General features: G+C 49.1%; 1 protein-coding gene across 1 annotated transcript in view; it reads left to right on the forward strand.

The window, feature by feature from the left end:
- Positions 1–22808, forward strand: part of LOC133359199 (adhesion G protein-coupled receptor L2-like) — a 203544-nt gene that overhangs the window by 175878 nt on the left and 4858 nt on the right. Inside the window, 9 exon segments of the mRNA XM_061577626.1 lie at positions 839–1059; positions 1959–2025; positions 4026–4117; positions 7280–7321; positions 9883–9909; positions 14433–14601; positions 16562–16696; positions 17207–17303; positions 20156–20305. Coding sequence (XP_061433610.1) covers positions 839–1059; positions 1959–2025; positions 4026–4117; positions 7280–7321; positions 9883–9909; positions 14433–14601; positions 16562–16696; positions 17207–17303; positions 20156–20305 — 1000 coding nt within the window.

Here is a 22808-nt window from a genome sequence, read left to right on the forward strand (position 1 = left end):
CTCACCCGCTCGCCTACTCACCCACTCACCCACTCGCCCACTCACCCGCTCGCCTACTCACCCACTCACCTACTCTCCTACTTTCCCACTCGTCTACTCACCCACTCCTACACTTACTCACCCACTCGCTCACACACTCGCTCACCCACTCACCTACTCACCCACTCACCCGCTCGCCTACTCACCCACTCACCTACCATCCTACTTACCCACTCGTCTTCTAACCCACTCTCCTACACACTTACTCACCCACTCGCTCACACACTCGCTCACCCACTCACCTACTCACCCACTCACCTACTCACTTACTCACCGACTCACCCACTCACCCACTCAACCACTCACCTACTCAACCACTCACCCACTCACCTACTCACCCACTCACCTACTCACCCACTCGCCTACTCACCCACTCACCTACACACCCACTCGCCTACTCACCCACTCACCTGCCCGCCTGCTCCCTCCCTCCAAGCCTGGGGCGTGTCATTCAGACTCTGTCTCCTCGACAGACCTGTTCTCCACCTGAGGACGGCTGCTTGCGTTGTGGCCGAAACGTCGTGAGAATTATTTTATTATGTTGTATTTTTATTATTTTATTACTTCCCTTCTACGTGACTTTACCGAAAGAACCAAGAAGATGAATCCCTGCAGTCACGAAAGAAGCTTTAAATCGAAATTTTATTATGTTTTATTTTTATTATTTTATTACTTCCCTTCTACGTGACTTTACCGAAAGAACCAAGAAGATGTATCCCTGCAGTCACGAAAGCAGCTTTCAATCGAAATTCCGCTTCTATACAACACCAACCCCCCAACCCCCTCCCCGCCTCCACAGGTGGCGTGCTCCGTCCTAGCGGCGCTGCTCCACCTGTTCTTCCTGGCGGCGTTCGCGTGGATGTGCCTCGAGGGGGTGCAGCTCTACCTCATGCTCGTCGAGGTTTTCGAGGGGCGCCGCGCGCGCCGCAAGTACTTCTACCTGCTGGGCTACGGCCTGCCGCTCACCGTCGTCGGGGTCTCGCTCGCCGTCGACTACACGGGCTACGGCACCGAGCGCGCGTCAGTCCCGCCGCCACCACCCCCCCCCCCCCGCCCCTTCCCTCTCCGTCGCAGCCCGTCTTGCCGGGACGGCGCCCGGGTTCTTGCCGGATGGCGCCCCGGCTCGCTGACTGGAGCCCGGTCTTGCCGGATGGCGCCCCGGCTTGTTAACTGGTGCCCGGTGTTGCCGGTTCACACCTGGTGTTGCCACCCGGCACCCGGGCTTACTAACTGGTGCCCGGTCTTGCCGGTTCACGCCTGGTGTTGCCACCTGGCACCCGGGCTTACTGACTGGTGCCCGGTGTTGCCGGTTCACTCCTGGTGTTGCCACCTGGCACCCGGGCTTACTAACTGGTGCCCGGTGTTGCCGGTTCACGCCTGGTGTTGCCACCCAGCACCCGGGCTTACTAACTGGTGCCCGGTGTTGCCGGTTCACTCCTGGTGTTGCCACCTGGTACCCGGGCTTACTGACTGGTGCCCGGTGTTGCCGGTTCACTCCTGGCGTTGCCACCCGGCACCCGGGCTTGCTAACTGGTGCCCGGTGTTGCCGGTTCACGCCTGGTGTTGACACCTGGCACCCGGGCTTGCTGACTGGTGCCCGGTGTTGCCGGTTCACGCCTGGTGTTGACACCTGGCACCCGGGCTTGCTGACTGGTGCCCGGTCTTGCCGGCTGGTGCCCGGCCTTGCCGGCTAGTGCCGGGTCTTGCCGGCTGGCGCCCGGTTTCACCAGATGTCTGGAATGTCATCACATACAGCAAATGACACAAATGTGCCCTAATGTTCCCAGATGGCGGCTCAAGTGCTACTGAACGGTGGCAAATGTTGCCAGATGCTGGCGAATGAAACCGGATACATGCAGCGCTATCCCGGCCTTGTCAGGCTAACCAGGCGACCGTTTGTCCTCTCTTCCGTTCTGCAGCTGCTGGCTCAGGACCGACAATCATTTCATCTGGAGTTTCCTCGCGCCCGTGGCCGCCATCATCTTCGTGAGTAGCGTGCGCGCGCGTTGTGCCGGGGACGGGGACGGGGGGGGTGGGGGGGTCCCGGTGAAGCTTCCGGCGTCGTCCTCCCGCCAGCGAGACGCGTCGCCGTGTCTGCTGCTCGATGAACGAGTGCGTGAGAGTTCCCGCGCTGAATGTGATGCGATTCCCACATTCGTGTTGATCGTGAATTCCCTTGAAATCGTCTCGAGCCAAAATCCCGTCTGGATCTAAAACGCGAATTGCAGGCGAGCACTTCTGATTGCGACGCTAACACGTGTTAGCCGTGCTAACACGCGTTAAGCGTCGTGTATGTGGCCCGAGCACACTGCCCGTTGCCGTAGCCTGGAAAGTGAACTTGGTTTCCAACTCGTTTTAAATAACCCGAAATTATCGGCATCCATTGCAATTTACATTGACTACATTCACCCCCCTCTGATCTTGGCACCTGATAGGCTCAGTGAGGACGTCACCTCTGCCGCTCCGTTTAAGACCGAAACAGGAGGAGGAATTTTGATTTAAAGCTTCTTTCGTGACTGCAGGGATTCATCTTCTTGGTTCTTTCGGTAAAGTCACGTGGAATGGAAATAATAAAATAATAAAAATAAAACATAATAAAATAATTCTCACGACGTTTCGGCCACAACGCAAGCAGCCGTCCTCAGGTGAAGAACAGGTCTGTCGAGAAGACAGAGTCTGTCTTCTCGACAGACCTGTTCTTCACCTCGTCGTGAGAATGATTTTATTATGTTTTATTTTTATTATTTTATTTTTTCCATTCTACGTGACTTTACCGAAATAACCAGGAAGAGGCAGATGAATTTTCCGCAATTCGACGATGCTTGTTGTTGTTGTTGTGATTACCGGCGAAACGTGACTCTGCTCGAATTGTGAATGTTGCTGTGGGTTTACTCTCTCCCAACACACCGGTTACGCTGAACCAGCAACGTATTGGCACGTTCTGTTACTAATTGCCTGTGTCTCGGGTGGTGGTGACGGGTCTAACGACACATTTACGCTCACGCGATCTAACCCAACGAAAAAAGAAAACGTCTTACGGACCATTTACACCATTGGAACCTCATTTGCCAGTAAAAAATATGATAATCGTTTTTTTACCCTTCTATCTGGCAACAAAACTGACACCTTTTCTTACAAGGAGTCATGTTTGCATAGACCACAATACCTGCAGTCATAATGCAAACAAAAAACATAACTCTGATAATATATGCACTGTCCTTGTAGTTTTGTTGCCACATAGAAGGGTAAAAAACCAATTATCATATTTTTTACTGGCAAATGAGGTTCCAATGGTGTAAATGCTTACCCCGAGCTCTCATACTCTGATGGTGCATTGTCTTTGAGTTGTGCGCCTTTTGGCGTCATCTGGTCCAACCCATGTGAGACTAGGCTCTAAGGAAAGCTGTCTCGGGTGTGGACCAATCAACTTCAAGGACAGTGCATACATTATCAGAGTTGTGTTTTTGTTTGCATTACGACTGCAGGTATTGTGGTCTATGCAAACATGACTCCTTGTAAAAAAAGGTGTCAGTTTTGTTGCCAGATAGAAGGGTAATAAGTATAACCCGTAAAAACAAAGTTTTTCACTTTAAATCCTTTATATGCGTGGCGGCTAGAGTCCTCTCGTCCTCTGGCTTGAGATGGCTGCCACCTATGGGTCAGATGATTGTCTGCCAGCATTAAGCAATTGGTAATTAAATATTTAATTTGTTTTCCCTAAAAAGTGTAAAATTTTTGAAAAACATTTTCATGAACATTAATTGTCTCGCACAACGAGTCTGTGTGCAAAATGTCAGCTCGATTGGATCACGGGAAGTGGGTTAAAAAACGACCGAAAGATTTGCACGGTCGTAAGCAAGCAAGCAAGCACGCAAGCACGCAAGCAAGCAAGCGAACTTAATATAAAGGATTTACAAAAAACAATTATCACGTCTTACGGACCGTTGACTCGTGTGTGCGTGGCGCGCGTGTGGTGTGTATCACAGGTGAACTTCGTGTTCCTGCTGATTACTCTGTACAAGATGCTGCAGCATTCGGCGCCAATCAAGCCCGATGGCAACCGGCTCGAGAACATTAAGTGAGTGATGGGGCCGGGTGTGTTGGGGGGGAGAGGAGCGGGAGGAGGGAGGGAGGGGGGGGTGGTTCATCACTTGAAGCGACCGCATTTTCCGGGAGGCTCAACCGGGACATACGGCGGGGTGCGGCTGGCAGTTTCCCCGTCAGTCCTACTTTTCGACCGACTGGGCCGAAGCCTCTTAGGTTTTTTCGATAAAGTGACGTAGGTAAAAATAAATAATAAAAGATCAATAATGAATTCTAGATTTGAAGCTTTCGTGACTGCAAGGATTCATATTCTTAGGTTTTTTTCGGTAAAGTCACGTAGGTAAAAAATTAAAATTAATAAAAGTACAATTTTATTAATTTTAGTTTTTTACCTACGTGACTTTACCGAAAAAACCTAAGAATATCAATAATAAAAATAATAGAAATAAAATAATGAAACCACGACGTTTCGGGGGCAACACAAGCTTCCGTTCTTCGGGTGGAACCGTCACAGCACGATTGCTGTTTCGAGTAATTGAATATTTGTTATCGTGATTTATTATTTTATTTCTATTATTTCTTCTATTCTTTTTGTTATTTATCTTTTATTATTTACTTTCGCCTACGTGACTTTACCGGAAAAAAACCTAAGAGTATGGGCCACTGCCACGCGCGATTGAACCTGTAGCGAGCGAATATTGGTGGTTCACAGCCACGGTCGCCAATGAGTGACGCACAAAAATGTAAGCGTCGTTTAAAAATCGGGTTTCGCTTTAACGAGCTCAATCCGGCTCTCGGGGGGACCATAGGTTGTCTTTTGGTTGTTGTGGTTGTTGTTGTTTGACTTGCATCCCACTGGGATTTTTGCACACAGCGTTGGTGCACGGTGCTTTTTCTGCAATGTTTTGCTGTCTTTTCTTGGATTTTCTCTTTGCACATAGTCACTTTAAGATGTTTTCTGGTTCACGTTTAAGTTTTTTGTTTGTTGCGGTTGCACCCGATTCAAGAGCCGAATGGCTCACAGGGCTATACCTAATAGATGAACTTGAAACTTGGACTTGGAAGCTTCGCTTTGACCCATCGTGTAACAATCGCCCCTTTGCAAGGGATTTTATAAATCGTGCACCTGCTTGCGTTAGTTTAACCCTTCCCCGTTCCGGTGACATACGTGCGTGTAGCGTCATCCATTTTTTCTTCCGCTCCCGTTCCGATGACGTGCGTCGTTAAAACGAAACCGGAAGAAAAACTAAAATAAAATAATCTTCTTGGTTCTTTCGGTAAAGTCACGTAGAAGGGAAATAATAAAATAATAAAAATAAAACATAATAAAATAATTCTCACGACGTTTCGGCCACAACGCAAGCAGCCGTCCTCAGGTGAAGACCAGGTCTGTCAGACGCTGTCTTTCCGACAAACCTGTTCTTCACCTGAGGACGGCTGCTTGTGTTGTGGCCAAAACGTCGTGAGAATTGTATTTTATTATGTTTCATTTTTATTTTTGTATTATTACCCTTCTACGTGACTTTACCGAAAGAACCAAGAATATGAATCCCTGCAGTCACGAAAGCTTTAAATCAAAATTTAGTTCTGCGATGTCTGCTTTCTTAGGTTCGTTCGCCAAAACACGAGTTGACGTTACACCGCCCGCTGTGAAAGTTCTGTTGCAGAATTTCTTCATCTAAAATGTTCACGAATTAGAGAAAGGTCACCTTATACAGATAGTCCCCGTGTTACGATGGTCCGACTTACGATATTTCGATCTTGCGATCGCGATCGCTATACGATACGTTCAATGCATGTTAAAAGTTTTTTTTTATAGCAGATAGGATTGTTTCCTGAAAAAAGTTTCTATTAAATTGCAGTTCATATAGGTAGGCTAAGAATTTATCTTGTTTTTTTCAGTTTACATTTTACTGTGCAAATACAGTATTGTAATTACTAAATACATACAGTATATAGTTTATACAGTACGGTACTGTAAATTGCTCTGTTTTGCTAAATTATCACCGTTCTTTAAGACTCCTGGGTAGGCTAGGCCATCTTCGACTTGCGATATTTTTGACTTACGATGGGGTCGTCGTAACGCATCTCCATCTTAAGTAGAGGACTACCTGTATACGAGAAAGTCAATGCGTTTATATGAGTGGGGGTGGTGTACGTGGGGAACACCTCGCGTACTTTTTTATAATGTGGAGGAGGTGGTGGAAAAACTGTTGGAGGAACCCAGAGGAGAAAAATTAACCCGTAAAAACAAAGTTTTTCACTATAAATCCTTTATATGCGTGGCATCGGTTTTATTTTATTATTCATTTCTGTTTTTCTTGTGTAAGAGTTTCATTTTTATCACATTGGTATTTTAAATGAAATATGAAAAAAAAAAATTCCTAAAAGGTGGAAAATTTTGGAAATTTTTTTTCACGAAAATAAATTGTCACGCACAACGAGTCTGTGTGCAAAATGTCAGCTCGATTGGATCACGGGAAGTGGGTTCAAAAACGACCGAAAGATTTGCGCGGTCGTAAGCGCGCAAGCAAGCAAGCAAGCAAGTGAACTTAATATAAAGGATTTACAAATCCGCGCGACCACCACGGGGAGAGAGAGAGAGAGCGTGAGAACACACTCGTACTCCAGATGTAGAACAGGCGCAGGCATCGTCGGGGTCCGGCATTGAACCACCCACGAACCTCTTGCGTCGAAGGCGGCGGCTCCGCTTTGCGCCTCGCTCAGTTATTGAGCTTTTGTTTTTCAATTTGTATAAAATTTCTCTTCGAATTGTATGAGTCCTCGCAACAACAACCAAAAAAACCCCACAACCTACCCCCGTTCCACGCGGGGACTCCGTTACACCGCACGCACGCCGTTTCGGGGGGAGCCCCCGCCTCTAGACAGACTCGTCCCGACCAGTCGCACACCTCCGATTAGCACGGCTGGCTACGTAGGACGTCGAAAGAAGTTCAACGTGCATGAATCGCTCGCCCGAGCGAGTCAAACAAGGCCCGATTGACCCCGGCGGGCGGCTGCGCGCACGGCGGACCCGGCGTGAGAATCTTCGCCGGTTCTTTCCACCTGCCGCGGTTTTTCCGTCGGTCGTGCGATCTTCCCCCCCACCCTCCCCCCCAACCTCCCCCCACGCCTCGCGTCTCTAACTCTGCTCTCCTTGCCCCTGTGCCACCTCTGCCCCCCGCGCCTCGTTCAGTCACCCCGTGTGTGACGGATACTATAACACTGACCTGCCTGGGTAAGGTCTGCCTTGGCGACGTGTCTTCGCGCCGTGTCTGCGTCTCGTCTCGCGTGTGTGCTTTGTCGTCTGCCTGGCTTTCGGCGCGTGCGCATCCGTCTGTCCGTACGGCTGTCCGTATAAAAGTCTCTTCGTCAAGGAGCGTAAATACCATCACGTGAGGTCCGGTCAGAATCGCAGCGGCGGCTTTTTGGCTGACCGTCGAACAAAGATGGCCGCTGCATCGCGCGCTTTCAGATGCGCTTCTGCGGCCGTCTGGAACGCTCTCTTCCTTCTGATATTAGGAAGCCACTGAGAGCTATGCACTTTGAAGTCATCATCTCGATTGAAAACTAATTTCTTTAGAACTACTTTTTGTGTTTTGTTTGTTGACCTTCCCCCCGCATTTCCGATGAGTACGGTTGGCTAATAACACTGGTCAAAAAAAAAAAAAATTCTGGCCTTGACTTTTGCAGCTGTTTTAGACTAATTTCGGGGTGCTGATTCCAAATCTGATCTCAGATTTGCTCTATTACATCTCATTTTTATGCTATCGGCATACCCCATTTTCATTGATTTTACCCGAAATTAACTCTGTCACTTGTGATTGCAAGTTGTTGCGAGTCAGTGACTGCTTTAGTGTTAAAATATGGTGCTGTATTTTTAGGATAGTGTGTTTATAATATCATTTTATGTAGATATCCACATTTATTTAATATTTTTCTTCTGCAGTTTTTATTGAAAATGCAATATCTGATATCTCAAAAACCTGATGTGATAGACAAAAACTGATGCCAGATTTGGAATCAGCACCCCCAAAATTACCTTACAACCGTTGGAATATCTTATGCCAGATAAAGTGTGTTGACCAGTGCTATTCAACAAACATACATACAAGTCCCTCTTGTGATCTATCTTCACTCGTCCATCCATCTGACCGTCTGTCCGTTCATCCCATCTTCCCTCTGTCCATCTCTCTGTCCGTCAGCCTGTCCATCCATTCCTTTGTCCGTCCAATCCATGCGACTCGTCATCCGATCGTCCTATGTAGCCAACCGAGTTTTCCTGCACAGCGATAGAACTCCACGCAATGGCGATGTCGGAGTGGGCCCGGGGTGTGCCCCCTGACGATGTCCTCGCAAAGTGCTTGCGCTCAGTGACGCCGACTGAGAGCGCTGGCATTCCCGCTGGCGGTGTGACTCCCGTATCTGTGGGCGGACATAGGTGCGCCTTTTGGCGTCATCTGGTCGAACACCATATGAGACTAGGCTCTAAAGAAAGCTGTCTCTGGTGTGGACCAATCAGTTTCAAAGACAATGCATAAATTATCAGAGTATTGTTTTGGTTTTTGCATTTGACTGCAAGTATTGTGGTTAATGTAAGCATGATTCCTTGCAAAAGGTGTCAGTTTTGTTGCCAGAAAAAAGGAGGAAAACCCCTATCAGTATATTTTGGTACTGGCAAAGGAGGTCCCATGATGTGGGCGGACAGTTTAATCGCTCCGTATGCGTACGTCTCTACGGCCATGCATCTTTCCGTTTGTCTGCTGGTTCATCTGGTGATCCGCCCATATAACTATCAGTTCCATCCATCCGGCTCTCTGCCCATCCATCGTGATGGTGAGATGTTAACTCCCTCACCCGGTACACAGGAGGTCATGGGTTCGATCCCGACCCTGACGCCTGCTGTATATTTGGAGATTGAATGTTCTCCTCCGTGCTTTTTCCTTCACGTTTAAAAACGTGCGTTTAGGACATATTTGCCCACTATAAATGTCCCCACGATGAGCAACTTCATTACGATATAATTCGTGGCCAGGTCGCTTCTTAAAAAGAGCAATATAGCTCAGTGGGCCTTGCCTGGTAACATCAAATAAATGTTAGTTGAATCCATCCGTCCATCTGCCCGTTCGTCTGTCCCTCCGTCTGCCCATCCATCCGTTCGTTTGCCAGCGTCTCCCCGCGGGGCCGCGCGTGGCTCCGTTTTGGCGATGTCGCCGCCGCCGGGAACGCCCGAGAGCGAGAGCCAGAGGTCGCAAACGGGTTTTGATTCCTTACCCGTACCCATACCCGGCCGCACCAGGGTCGCAACCGGGTACCCGATACCTGTACCCTACCCGATACCCGGCTACCCGTACCTGGCCGGGTATCGGGTAGGGTACGGGTACCGGTACCCGATTGCGACCTTTGGGATGAAGCCATGTTGCAGGCGCGGGTGGGTTGATTCTAGGAAACTTGAGACAAGACGTTGGGAAATGAGTGACAAACGGTAACTCACCAGTGACTCACGGCCTACCCGTACCCGCCGTACCCGGCCGCACCAGGGTCGCAAACGGCTACCCGTACCCATACCCGGCCGGGTACGGGTAGCCGGGTATCGGGTAGGGTACGGATATCGGGTACCCGGTTGCGACCTCTGGCCAGAGCTCTGTGACTGCCACATCACCGCCCCCCCCCCCCTATCTCTCTGCGCAGGCAGTTTAATCCCCCCCGTGTCGCCAACACGCTCGCCTAAGTAACTTTCTGTGTGTGCTGCGTGGTCCTCCTTTCCTGCTCCCCCCCCCTCCCCCCGCCCGCTCTCAGCTCTCCGGATAACAGAGAGTTCATCAGGTAAGTATTTTTCCGTGAATTCTGCCCACAATTGGGCATCTCTCTCTCTCCTTTTCCCTAGCCCCCCCCCACCTTCCCCGGTCCCCCTCGCCTCCGGCCCTCAGGCCCGTATCACGCTTCTCACCGTCACGCGCTGTCTTCTCTTTCTCTCTCGCACGCTTTCGCCCGCCCGCCCGCTCGCTCGCTCGTTGGCTCGGCGAGCCTGACGACCGTCTAACACGCTGGCGCCCGCCTCTTTATCCGCGACGCTTGAGATGGACGACGTTGAAAGCCGGGGGGGCGGGGCGGGGTGGGGGGGCCGGGTGGAATTTGCATTAATTCACCGGGGGGGGGGGGAGGGCGAACGTGACTTTCAGACGTTTGCAAACACGACGCACGACCCGCCACCGACGAGACGCGTGGCGTGCGTGGCGGCGTTGGCGATGGCCGCCCACGAACCGTCCGTGGAGTAGAATTGGAATTTTTATCGCAATCTTTATTTAGACCGGAGGAGGGCGAGGAATTCGATGAGAACTCAAGAGGCCAGAGTAATCTAAAGATTTTTTTGAGTGACCTGATTGTCTTATGAATAGACTGCCCCCCGCCCCAGCCACCACCATAAGAACGTAGAATTTCCCATGACCGGCGCAGGGCTGTAAGCGGAAGATGAGCACCAACGGCCTCAATGCCCCTGTTTGAGCAGGAAACGACTTTTTCCGGTCGTACCGTTAATCCGCTCGCTTAACGCGGGAGATGCTTTCCTTAAAAGTGCCGCTTCAAGTTGAAAGATAGTCGGAATCTTTATACCGGCGGAGGAATCCGAAGAGCTGTGAAGCTCCATTGGAACCTCATTTGGCAGTAAAAAAAATGATAATTGGTTTTTTGTCCTTTCTATCTGGCAATAAAATTGACACCTTTTTTTTTTACAAGGAGTCATGTTTGCATAGAACACAATACCTGCAGTCATAATGCAAACAAAAAACACAACTCTGATAATGTATGCACTGTCCTTGAAGCTGATTGGTCCACACCCGAGACAGCTTTCCTTAGAGCCTAGTCTCACATGGTGTTGGACCAGATGACGCCAAAAGGCGCACAACTCAAAGACAATGCACCATCAGAGTATGAGGTTCCAATGGTGTAAATGCTTACCCCGAACTCTCATACTCTGATGGTACATTGTCTTTGAGTTGTGCGACTTTTGGCGTCATCTGGTCCAACACCATGTGAGACTAGGCTCTAAGGAAAGCTGTTTCGGGTGTGGACCAATCAACTTCAAGGACCATGTGAGACTAGGCTCTAAGGAAAGCTGTTTCGGGTGTGGACCAATCAACTTCAAGGACAGTACATACATTATCAGAGTTATGTTTTTTGTTTGCATTATGGCTGCAGGTATTGTGGTCTATGCAAACATGACTCTTTGTAAAAATAGGTGTCAGTTTTGTTGCCAGATAGAGGGGTAAAAAAACAATCAGCTGTGAAGCTCTTTCTTTCACAGATGTCGAGTAAGGGGCACGGTGTCAGAAAGCTACAACGGCAAACAATACGAGCGCACGGTGGGAGTGCAAAGTGTAGGAAAAGCAAGAAAAAAGTCACAAAAATAAACTCTTTTATTTTAGCAGGTAAAGCCCACTGAGCTGTCAGATAAAAAAAATTCAGAAGCCACCTGGCCACAAATGACAGCCCACCGACGTGGCTTATCACGTGGACATTTATAGCAACCACATAATCGAAATAAGCATGTTTCTAAATGTGGACGGAGAAACCGGAAGACCCGGAGGAAAAAAAAATTCCACGCGACCACGGGGAGAGAGACACGCAAACTCCAAATATGCCAGGCGAGGGGGATGACATCTCGCCAGCGAGCCGCCGCTTGCAAGGAGTCCTTGCTGTGACAGCAGTGATTTGACTGAGTGCGCTAAAATGGTCAACACAGCAGATGTTGTTTTGGTTGTTGTTGCCAGGTCTAAAATATTGCTCCTCTGGTACCCGATTAGTGCAGCTAAGGTGCTCGTAGTGACGGTTGATCAACATTTGCGGCCCCGCTGATGGTGATATCGTTGGTGCTAGCGACGAATCTGATTAAACTAAGGCCCACTGAGCCACACGGCTCTTTTGACAAACGCTGCCGGCTATCACAAATGATAGCTCAACTGAAGTGGCTTATTACGTGGACATTTCTAGCAGACGAATACCCTGAGCGCACGTTGATTTTAAATGACAGCATTGATGGTCCTCGCGGCTAAGATCACGAATGATGATGATGATGATGATGACGATGATATTAATGACGCCAATGCAGACGATAACATTCATAACTATATTGACGATGGTGTCGATGATGATGATGATGATGGCCATGATCTTGATGATGATGATAAGTCATTGGCTCCAGTTGTGACCGTCTTCCTCACCTCCGAATCTACGGAAACTTACGCTGAGCATTCCAAATTCGTGGCGAAGACTGATTCAAGGATCAATTTGAACGCATGGTGGCCTTTCGCGACCATCATTATTCATAGTAAAAGAGGTTTTTTTTTGGTTTGGATCGCGTAAATATCAATGTGTCGTTAACCCACCAACGTCATATTCAAATTGGTAATGGCGTGGGTTTACTCTCCATCACACCGATGCACTGAATTAGGAAGCTAACCGCCACGTTTTGTTCACGTGACAAACCTCACTAATCGGCTGTGTCTTACTCATGGGCTTTTAAATCTAGATTCAAATCTCACTTTCTTCAGAACTGCATTTTTGTGCTTTCAGTCTGTTGTCCTTTCCCCGCGCCTCCAATTAGCGCGGTGGGCTACGTGCGCCGCGCGAGAAGTAGCTCAACTTACGTAGCTACGTACGTAGGTGTCGGGTGGTGGTAAGTTGACGACGACGACGACGACCACAATAACGATGATGACGATGCCAATATTGATCACAGCGCTGACTTTTTGCCATCGTTGTTGTTCTTCTTGGTTCTTTCGGTAAAGTCACGTAGAAGGGAGATAATAAAATAATAAAAATAAAACATAATAAAATACAATTCTCACGACGTTTCGGCCACAACGCAAGCAGCCGTCCTCAGGCGAAGAACAGGTCTGTCGGAAAGACAGCGTCTGAATGAACAAACACCACCAAGCTAATTCTACTTCCTCCCTTTGTTGCTGCTAATCCTACATAATACACGAGCATAATATGACTCTGAGACCTCCCCCCCCCCCCCACACATTCCACAAGTAGTGACTAATCCCATATCTGCATTTTCCATAAATATGCTAAATTTCTCTGTTGATATGCAAATTCCTTTGTTAAGGCGCTCTCCTCCTCTAACCCAGCTTAAATATACGCTGCCAAGCCTGGTGGTGCTCATTCAGACGCTGTCTTTCCGACAGCCCTATTCTTCACCTGAGGACGGCTGCTTGCGTTGTGGCCGAAACGTCGTGAGAATTGTATTATTTTATTATATTTCGATTTAAAGCTTTCGTGACTGCAGGGATTCATCTTCTTGGTTCTTTCGGTAAAGTCACGTAGAAGGGAAGTAATAAAATAATAAAAATAAACATAATAAAATAATTCTCACTATGAGAATTCTCACTATGAGAATTATTTTATTGTGTTTTATTTTTATTATTTTATTACTTCCCTTCTACGTGACTTAACCGAAAGAACCAAGAAGATGACTGCCTAGACTGGCAGTACAGCTGTAATAAAAGGACTCGAACACTTCTTTCTGTCTTCGTGTCTTTATTCAGGTTCACGTCTTTACCCACACGGCACGCTGTTATAACTCCTGTATTTGTAGCCCCCGGCTATTCACTGCTATTATAGCTTCCTCACCCCTCTGACTCTCTGCTTCATCTACTGTAACCTCCTCCCTGCAGACTCGCTGCTACCCCTATGTGCAGACCCTCTGGCTGTCACTGTATGCAGACCCGCTGCCCACTCTCTCTGTGCAGCCCCGCTGCTGACTGCAGCCTCCTTGCTGCTTCGGGTCGGTCACCGCTGGCCAACGGTGCCGATCCTCGCTTCCCCCGTGTTCGTGGCGATCTCGCCACACCCCGCTTCGCCCTTCGTGGCCTTCCTCTGTTCCTGGTTCCCCGTCACTCCCCTTGCTCTTCCGGTTCCCCTCCTTCTATACTCAACCCCTCTCCCCCCCACGTGACCTAACTCCTCCCCCCCTGACGGCACCTCAGAAGGGCCGTTTACAACCGCATTACACAGCAATGGATATTTGGATCTTGTGTGTGTGCAGTTTTAAGTGCGACCCCACCCTCTTGTATGTGTAGGTTTTCTACGACATGATGGCCATTCAATGGAATCAGGCCAAACATTCCAATATGGTTAGGACCCTCTTAAAAGAGTCAAGATTCACTGGGCCATTCCTGGATTATTTTATTATGTTCTATTTTTATTATTTTATTATCTCCCTTCTACGTGACTTTACCGAAAGAACCAAGAAGATGAATCCCTGCGGTCACGAAAGCAGCTTTAAATCGTCGTCGTTGTTGTTGTCGTTGTTTATTTTTTTTTCTCTCTCCTTCCTTCCCCCGCAGGTCCTGGGCACTGGGGGGCGTGGCGCTGCTCTGCCTCCTCGGCCTCACCTGGGTGTTCGGGTTCCTCTTCATCGACAAGGCCACTCTGGTCATGGCCTACCTCTTCACCATCTTCAACTCCTTCCAGGGCATGTTCATCTTCATCTTCCACTGCGCTCTGCAGAAAAAGGTGCCGGAGCCCCCCCTTTTCCCGTCGCGACGTTTTTTGTTGTTTCGACGTTGAAGAAGTGTGCCCGAAAATCTTAACGGCTCGTAATGAAAAAAAAAACAGGTAAGGCTTAGTAATAGGTTTTTACCCTTTCAACTGGTACAAAACTTCGATTTAAAGCTGCTTTCGTAACTGCAGGGATTCATCTTCTTGGTTCTTTCGGTAAAGTCACGTAGAATGGAAATAATAAAATAATAAAAATTAAACATAATAAAATAATTCTCACGACATTTCGGCCACAACGCAAGCAGCCATCCTCAGGTGGAGAACAGGTCTGTCGAGAATTATTTTATTATGTTTTATTTTTATTATTTTATTATTTCCATTCTATGTGACTTTACCGAAAGAACCAAGAAGATGGTACAAAACTGACATCCTTTATACAAGGCATCATGTTTGCAATAACCACAACACAAGCAGTCAAAATGCAAACAAAAAGAAACAACTCTGATAATGATATGCACTGTCCTTGAAGTTGATTGGTCCACACCCGAGACAGCTTTTCTTAGAGCCTAGTCTCCACTGGTGTTGGACCAGATGACGCCAAAAGGCGTACAACTCAAAGACAGCGCACTATCAGAGTATTGAGAGCTCGGGGTAAGCATTTACACTGAGACATCTCCTTTACTAGTGTCAAAATATAGTAATAGGTTTTTACCCTTTCAACTGGTACAAAACTGACACCTTTATACAAGGCATCATGTTTGCAATAACCACAACACATATCATTATCATCATCAGAGTTGTTTCTTTTTGTTTGCATTTTGACTGCTTGTGTTGTGGTTATTGCAAACATGATGCCTTGTATAAAGGTGTCAGTTTTGTACCAGTTGAAAGGGTAAAAACCTATCACTATATTTTGCCACAGGTAAGGCTTGCTGAGCGATATGGCTCTATTTCAGAATCGATAACAGAATCTGGACATTTATTTAAAACTGGAGGAGGAATCCGATGAGCTAAGAAGCTCTTTCTTACAGATCTCCAGGGGCACGGGGTCACAGCGTCACAACAGCAAACAGTACGGCAACGCAATCGGAGTGCAAAGTATTGGAAAGGGAAACCAATCGCACGAAATTACTTAATTTTTTATTTCACCAGGTCAGGCCCAACTGAGACTTTATCAAATCCTTTATATTAAGTTCGCTTGCTTGCTTGCTTGCGTGCTTGCTTGCTTGCTTAGGACCGTGCAAATCTTTCGGTCGTTTTTTAACCCACTTCCCGTGATCCAATCGAGCTGACATTTTGCACACAGACTCTTTGTGCGAGACAATTAATGTTCGTGAAAATTTTTTTCCAAATTTTTACACTTTTTACGACAAAAATATTCTATTTAATTACCAATTGCTTAATGCTGCCATGCAATCATCTGACCAATAGGTGGTAGCCATCTCAAGCCAGAGGACGAGAGGACTCTAGCCGCCACGCATATAAAGGATTTATAGTGAAAAACTTTTTTTTTACGGGTTATACTTATAGCTCTTTTGCAGAAGCGACATGGCCATCGCAAATGATAGCCCAACGAAGTGGCTTGTCACGTGGACATTTCTAGCAGCAGGCAAATAATTCTAGATTTGAAGCTTTCGTGACTGCAAGGATTCATACTCTTTGGTTTTTTCGGTAAAGTCACGGAGGTGAAAAATTAAATAAAATAAATTCAGTTGTTTTCATTTATTATATTTTACTTTATACCTACGTGACTTCACCGAAAAAACAAAGAGCAGGCAAATACTCTATGAACGCACGATGTCGATTCTAAATGTGGAGGGAAACACGGGAGGACCCGGGGGAAAAAATCCACGCGACTGCGGCGAGAGAGAGACACCGCAAACGACAAATATACAGCAGGCGTAACACCATATAACCCTAACTCTAGGCCTGACTTGAACTCTGACCCCCGACCCCTCGCCTCTTACCCGCGCAGGTGCGTAAGGAGTACAGCAAGTGCTTGAGGCACGCCGAGTGCTGCGGATCCTGGGGCAACGACTCCTCCTACAACTCGGCCAAAAACTCCAACTCGCGACACTCCAACAGCACGCGCTACTCCCCCAACGCGCAGGTACGCACACTACACACGCTACACACGCTACGCACGCTACACACGTACGCACGCTACACACGCTACATACACTGCACACACACGCACGCTATGTACACTGCACACATACGCACGCTACGTACACTACACACACACGCAACGCTACTCTCCCAATACGCCGGTACGCACACACGCTACACACGCTACGCACGTTACACACGCATGCTATGTACACTACACACGCAGCCTAAATACACACACGCGTGCTACTCTACCAACACGCAGATACAGACGCACACTACATACACTACACAACCACATATACTACATACACACGCTACACACACTGCACACACACACACGCTACTCTCCCAACGCACAAGTACGCACGCACGCTACATTATGCTACACACCGTACACACACTGCGCACACACACGCGCGCACGCTACTCTCCCAACACGCAGGTACGCACGCACGGTGCGTCCACACACACACGACCACATGCTCTGTGTCGTCGTGTCGCGCTGCAGAGTCGAATCCGCCGCATGTGGAACGACACCGTGCGCAAGCAGACGGAGTCGTCCTTCATCTCCGCCGACGCCAACAGCAGCTGCACCCTCAACCGCGGTGAGGGTCCTGCTCCAATCCCTCCATTCTCCATCCCTGTATCCCTTCATCCCTCCATCCTCCATCCCTCCATCCCTCCATCCCTCCATCCCTGTATCCCTCCATCCCTGTAACCCTCCATCCCTCCATCCCTGTATCCCTCCATCCCTCCATCCCTCCATCCCTCCATCCCTGTATCCCTCCATCCCTGTATCCCTCCATCCCTGTATCCCTCCATCCCTGTAACCCTCCATCCCTCCATCCCTCCATCCCTGTAATCCTCCATCCCTCCATCCTGTATCCCTCCATCCCTCCATCCCTCCATCCCTGTAACCCTCCATCCCTCCATCCCTGTAATCCTCCATCCCTCCATTCCTCCATCCCTCCATCCCTGTATCCCTCCATCCCTGTAATCCTCCATCCCTCCATCCCTCCATCCCTGTAACCCTCCATCCCTCCATCCCTCCATCCCTCCATCCCTGTATCCCTCCATCCCTGTAATCCTCCATCCCTCCATCCCTCCATCCCTGTATCCCTCCATCCCTGTAACCCTCCATCCCTCCATCCCTCCATCCCTGTAACCCTCCATCCCTCCATCCCTCCATCCCTCCATCCCTGTATCCCTCCATCCCTGTAATCCTCCATCCCTGTAATCCTCCATCCCTGTAATCCTCCATCCCTCCATCCCTCCATCCCTCCATCCCTGTAACCCTCCATCCCTCCATCCCTCCATCCCTCCATCCCTGTAACCCTCCATCCCTCCATCCCTCCATCCCTCCATCCCTGTATCCCTCCATCCCTCCATCCCTGTATCCCTCCATCCCTGTATCCCTCCATCCTCCATCCTCCTTCCCTGTAACCCTCGACCCCTCTTTCTTTCCCTCGAACCCATCGATCCCTCAATCCCATGGCTCCCTTGTTACCAAGATCCATCCTTCTCTTGACCCCTCGATCCATTGCTCCCTTCATCATTTGTACATTTGATCCCTCGATCCTTGGATCACGCGATCCAGTGATCTCTCGGTGCGAGGATCACTCAATCCCTTGATCGCTTCATCATCACCCTGTCCCATATTCTTACTGGATCCCGTGAATTCCGTCCTCGCTTGATCGTTTTCATCGCCCGATCCCTCGGGGTCAACCGGCAGCCGAAAAGACCCTTAAGACGAACGGGCTTTGTTGTCCGTCTGACCGTACGTGGCCGTGTCTGTCTGTCGGCCTGTGTCCTTAGGCCTCTCCGTATGCCTCTCCGTATGCCCTTTCTGTGTCGATGTGTGCGGTTACACGTCCCGCGTGTGCGCGTGCGGTGCACCGGCCGGTCATCTCAGTCGGTCGGCCCGTGGCGCCACCTGGGTCTGTCCCGTGACCTCCTGTCGGCGGGCGTTCGACAAATCACGTGGCCTTAAAGTGCACCTGGCCTGGCACGAGCGCCGTGGTGACGTCACCGCCACCTGGTGGCGAATGGCGGTTGTTGTTGTTGTTTGGGCTCGGCTTGTTCGCGTGTTTTGGTTCGTGTGTTGTATGTACAGTACGTTGAACTTAATTCGCACCGTACGTCACCAACCGTGCTAATCGGTGGTGCGGTGGAAGGCCAACGAACTAACACAATGTGTCAGTTTGTGTGTCGGCTCGTGTGTCGGTCCCTCTAACCCTCGATTCCTCGATCCCTCTGTGCACACCGGCCGACGAACCCGGTGATCTGAGTTTGATTCCCGGTCTCTCGGCCAACGTCAGTAGCGAGTGACATCTGGACGGATCCTGGGCCTCCTTTAGCTCCGCTCGGCCTTAGACGAGCGTTTGTTGCGGTGTCTAAACATTGGGCAGTGATGCATCAGTTTCAGTTTCATTGATTTGGTAAAGCCCTGTGAGCCATTCGGCTCTTGAATCGAGTGCAACCGCAACAAACAAACAAACTAAAACATGAACAAGAAAACATCTTTAAGTGACCATGCGCAAACAGAAAAATCCAGGAAAAAACTGCTCGCTAACAGCACTTGCCCCGACAGTTTCTTAAGGATATAAGGGGAATCTTAGTCTTTGGCGTACGAGGCGGTGATGATAATTGTGACGCTGCGCCACCATTGATAGGTGCTCGCTATAACAGCCCTTGGCACTTTCCCCAACAGTCTGTGATGGTTTCCCAAGGCCTTTCTGCATATGCGTGTGTCTGTCTCGTCCACGTGACCGTTGTTGTACTCGCGGCTGCTCGTCCGTCTTTTGTTCATTTTTTTTTGTTATCCTCTTTCCTTTCTGCTCCGGTCCGGTCTGATCTACTCCGGATCACACTGCTCCGCTCCGCTCTGCTCCAATCCGCTCCGGTCTTCTTCAACCGCCACCCGCTCTGCTACACTCCGCTGCGGCCTGGTCTGATCCGGTCCACTCCTTTCTTTCTCCCTCACCCCCAATCGAATCCATTCCACTCTGACCTACTCCGCTCTGGTTCCTTTAAACTCCACTCCCAATGCACGGCGGTCCGTTCCATACCACTCCACTCAACGGAACACACTCCGGTCCATTGAATCCCACTCCGGTCCAGCATCCTGTTGCACTGCACTTGACTCTGCTCTAATACGGTTTTACCCCAAAAAAAAAAAACTCCATTCCATTCCGCTCTGCTCCACTCTGGTCAACTCTGCCTTCATTCCGGTCCACTGGACCGCACCCTGTGTTCTACTCCTTTCGACGTCCGGTCCGGTCCGGCCAAAAACCACCTTTCGCTCCACGTCATTCCACTCTAACATCATTACACTCCACTCCGCTCCACTCCGCTCAACTCCGGCCCGGACGAAACGACTCAACGACTCAACTCCGGTCCGGTTTAAAACCCACACTCCATCCCACTCCTTGGTCACATCCCGCTCCCACCGGTGCAGGCCTGGTGGCCAATCAGCTGCTGACGAGCTCGCTGCTGCGGCCGCACAGCGCGGGTCACCTGTACAGCACGCTGCTCGCCGACAGCGTCGTGAGGGGGGCGGCGCTGCCCCCCTCGGCCACCCTCTACCGCAGTGGGAACGCACACCGGGGTAACCGGGGGTAACCGGGGGTAACCGTGGGCAGACTGCGACTGTGCAGCAGCGCAATTGCAATGCAACTGAGAGCGGCGGTGACGCAGTGATTATTGTACCGCGCGATGCGACCGCCTTCCCCCCCAGCGAACCGAGTTTGATTAGACTCTTAGTTTTTTCGGTAAAGTCACGTAGGTAAAAAAAAGAAATTAAAATTAATTTAAAAAATATTATTTTATTTTTATTTTTAAAAAATTTAAATAAAAATTAATAAAAAAATATATTATTTTCTTTTTATTAATTTTAATTTCATGTTTTTTACCTACGTGACTTTACCGAAAAAACTAAGAGTATGAATCCTTGCAGTCACGAAAGTTTCAAATCTAGAACGAGTTTGATTACTCGGTGGCGAGTGCCATACGACCGGGGTCCTCCTCCGGCGATTAGTCAATGAATCCACCAGCAAAGTCCCGTGTGGTTTGGGTAACGGTGGCTATGAGATGTTAACTACCTCCCCTGGTCTACAGGAGGTCGTGGGTTCGATCCCGACCCTGACGCCTGCTGCTGGCAGTTTGCGTGTCTCTCTCACCATCATCATCACGGTGGCTATGAGATGTTAACTACCTCCCCTGGTCTACAGGAGGTCGTGGGTTCGATCCCGACCCTGATGCCTGCTGCTGGCAGTTTGCGTGTCTCTCTCACCATCATCAGCATGATGGCTAGGAGATGTTAACTACCTCGCCTGGTCTACAGGAAGTCGTGGGTTCGATCCCGACCCTGACGCCTGCTGCTGCTGTATATTTGGCAGTTTGCGTGTCTCTCTCTCACCATCATCACCACGATGGCTAGGAGATGTTAACTACCTCACCTGGTCTACAGGAGGTCGTGGGTTCGATCCCGACCCTGACGCCTGTTGCTGTATATTTGGCAGTTTGCGTGTCTCTCTCTCACCATCATCACCACGGTGGCTAGGAGATGTTAACTACCTCACCTGGTGTACAGGAGGTCGTGGGTTCGATCCCGACCCTGACGCCTGCTGCTGTATATTTGGCAGTTTGCGTGTCTCTCTCTCTCTCCGTGGTTGCGTGGATTTTTCTCCGGGTCCTCCGGTTTTTCCCTCCACATTTAGAAAACAGCATCACGCTGTTTAGAGCAATTGGCTGGTATAATTTTCCGTGTGATAAGCCACTTCGTTGAGCTATCGTTTTGTGATGGCCAGGGGTCGCTTCTCGAAAAAGAGCTACATAGCTCAGTGGGCCTTACCTGGTAAAATGCAAAATAGTTCAAAGCTCGTGGCAAACCACGGTTCTTGTTGATAATTATTTTTTTACCCTTCTATCTGGCAACAAAACTGACACTTCTTTTTTTACAAGGAGTCATGTTTGCATAGACCACAATACATGCAGCCATAATGCAAACAAAAAACACAACTCTGATAATATATGCACTGTCCTTGAAGTTGATTGGTCCACACCCGAGACAGCTTTCCTTAGAGCCTAGTCTCACATGGGGTTGGACCAGATGACGCCAAAAGGCGCACAACTCAAAGACAATGCACCATCAGAGTATGAGAGCTCGGGGTAAGCATTTACACCATTGGAACCACATTTGCCAGTAAAAAATATGATAATTGTTTTTTTACCCTTCTATCTGGCAACAAAACTGACACCTTTTTTTACAAGGAGTCATGTTTGCATAGATCACAATACCTGCAGCCATAATGCAAACAAAAAACATAACTCTGATAATACTGCTGACGCCGGTTGCGCGCAACTACCGGCGACACGTCCGTTGCCCGTTTTTACTCAGCGTCTTGCGTGGATCGCTCGCCAACGAAGACGACACCACGGGTGGTGCTGCTGAGGCAGCGATAAATTGGCGGCGTTTTGTTCGTCACGAGACAGCTTTCGTTAAACTGGTTTGTTGTTCCGGGTGAAGGGACGGTGTCCCGGCACGACTTGTTACACGCACGGCGATCGGACACCCCCCGAAAAATCAATTACGGCGGCTTTGTGATTTTACTTTGCCACGTAGTTTTTTTGTCGAAACTTACTATCAATGGAGGTGGGATTGTTACTACTGTGACTTATTACGATATACCCGTGTCCTTAGTGGTTCGTGCTTGACGCATCCCACACCGATCCCGCGCGCCTTCTCAAGATGGCGCTCGCACGCTTCCGCCCCCCCCCCTCCCCCCGTTTTTGATATTGCGTGAAATTATTCTTTTTTAAACCTGGATTTCCAAAAAAATTACGATAAAACTAAGCGCGCTGGCGACGTGAATTTCCACGTGTGGTCAAGGGAGCGACGGAGAGAGCTCAAGAGCTTTACTTTGATAATAACTTCGTATTCGTGGATGACGCGTGTGCAACGGAGAGCGAGGTTCACGTTATAAATGTGGATTACATTCCCAACAGAATTTGCGATCGTCTTACCCAGTGACTTGGCAGCGATTTTGTTGTTAGTTGTTGCAGAGGTTTGGGTGTATTGCTAAGACTAAAAAAGGTTCAGGCAGGGTCAG

This window comes from Lethenteron reissneri, chromosome 64 (genome assembly GCF_015708825.2).
Source record: "Lethenteron reissneri isolate LAM-NWPU_2019-01 chromosome 64, ASM1570882v1, whole genome shotgun sequence".
Taxonomy (NCBI): Eukaryota; Metazoa; Chordata; class Hyperoartia; order Petromyzontiformes; family Petromyzontidae; genus Lethenteron; species Lethenteron reissneri.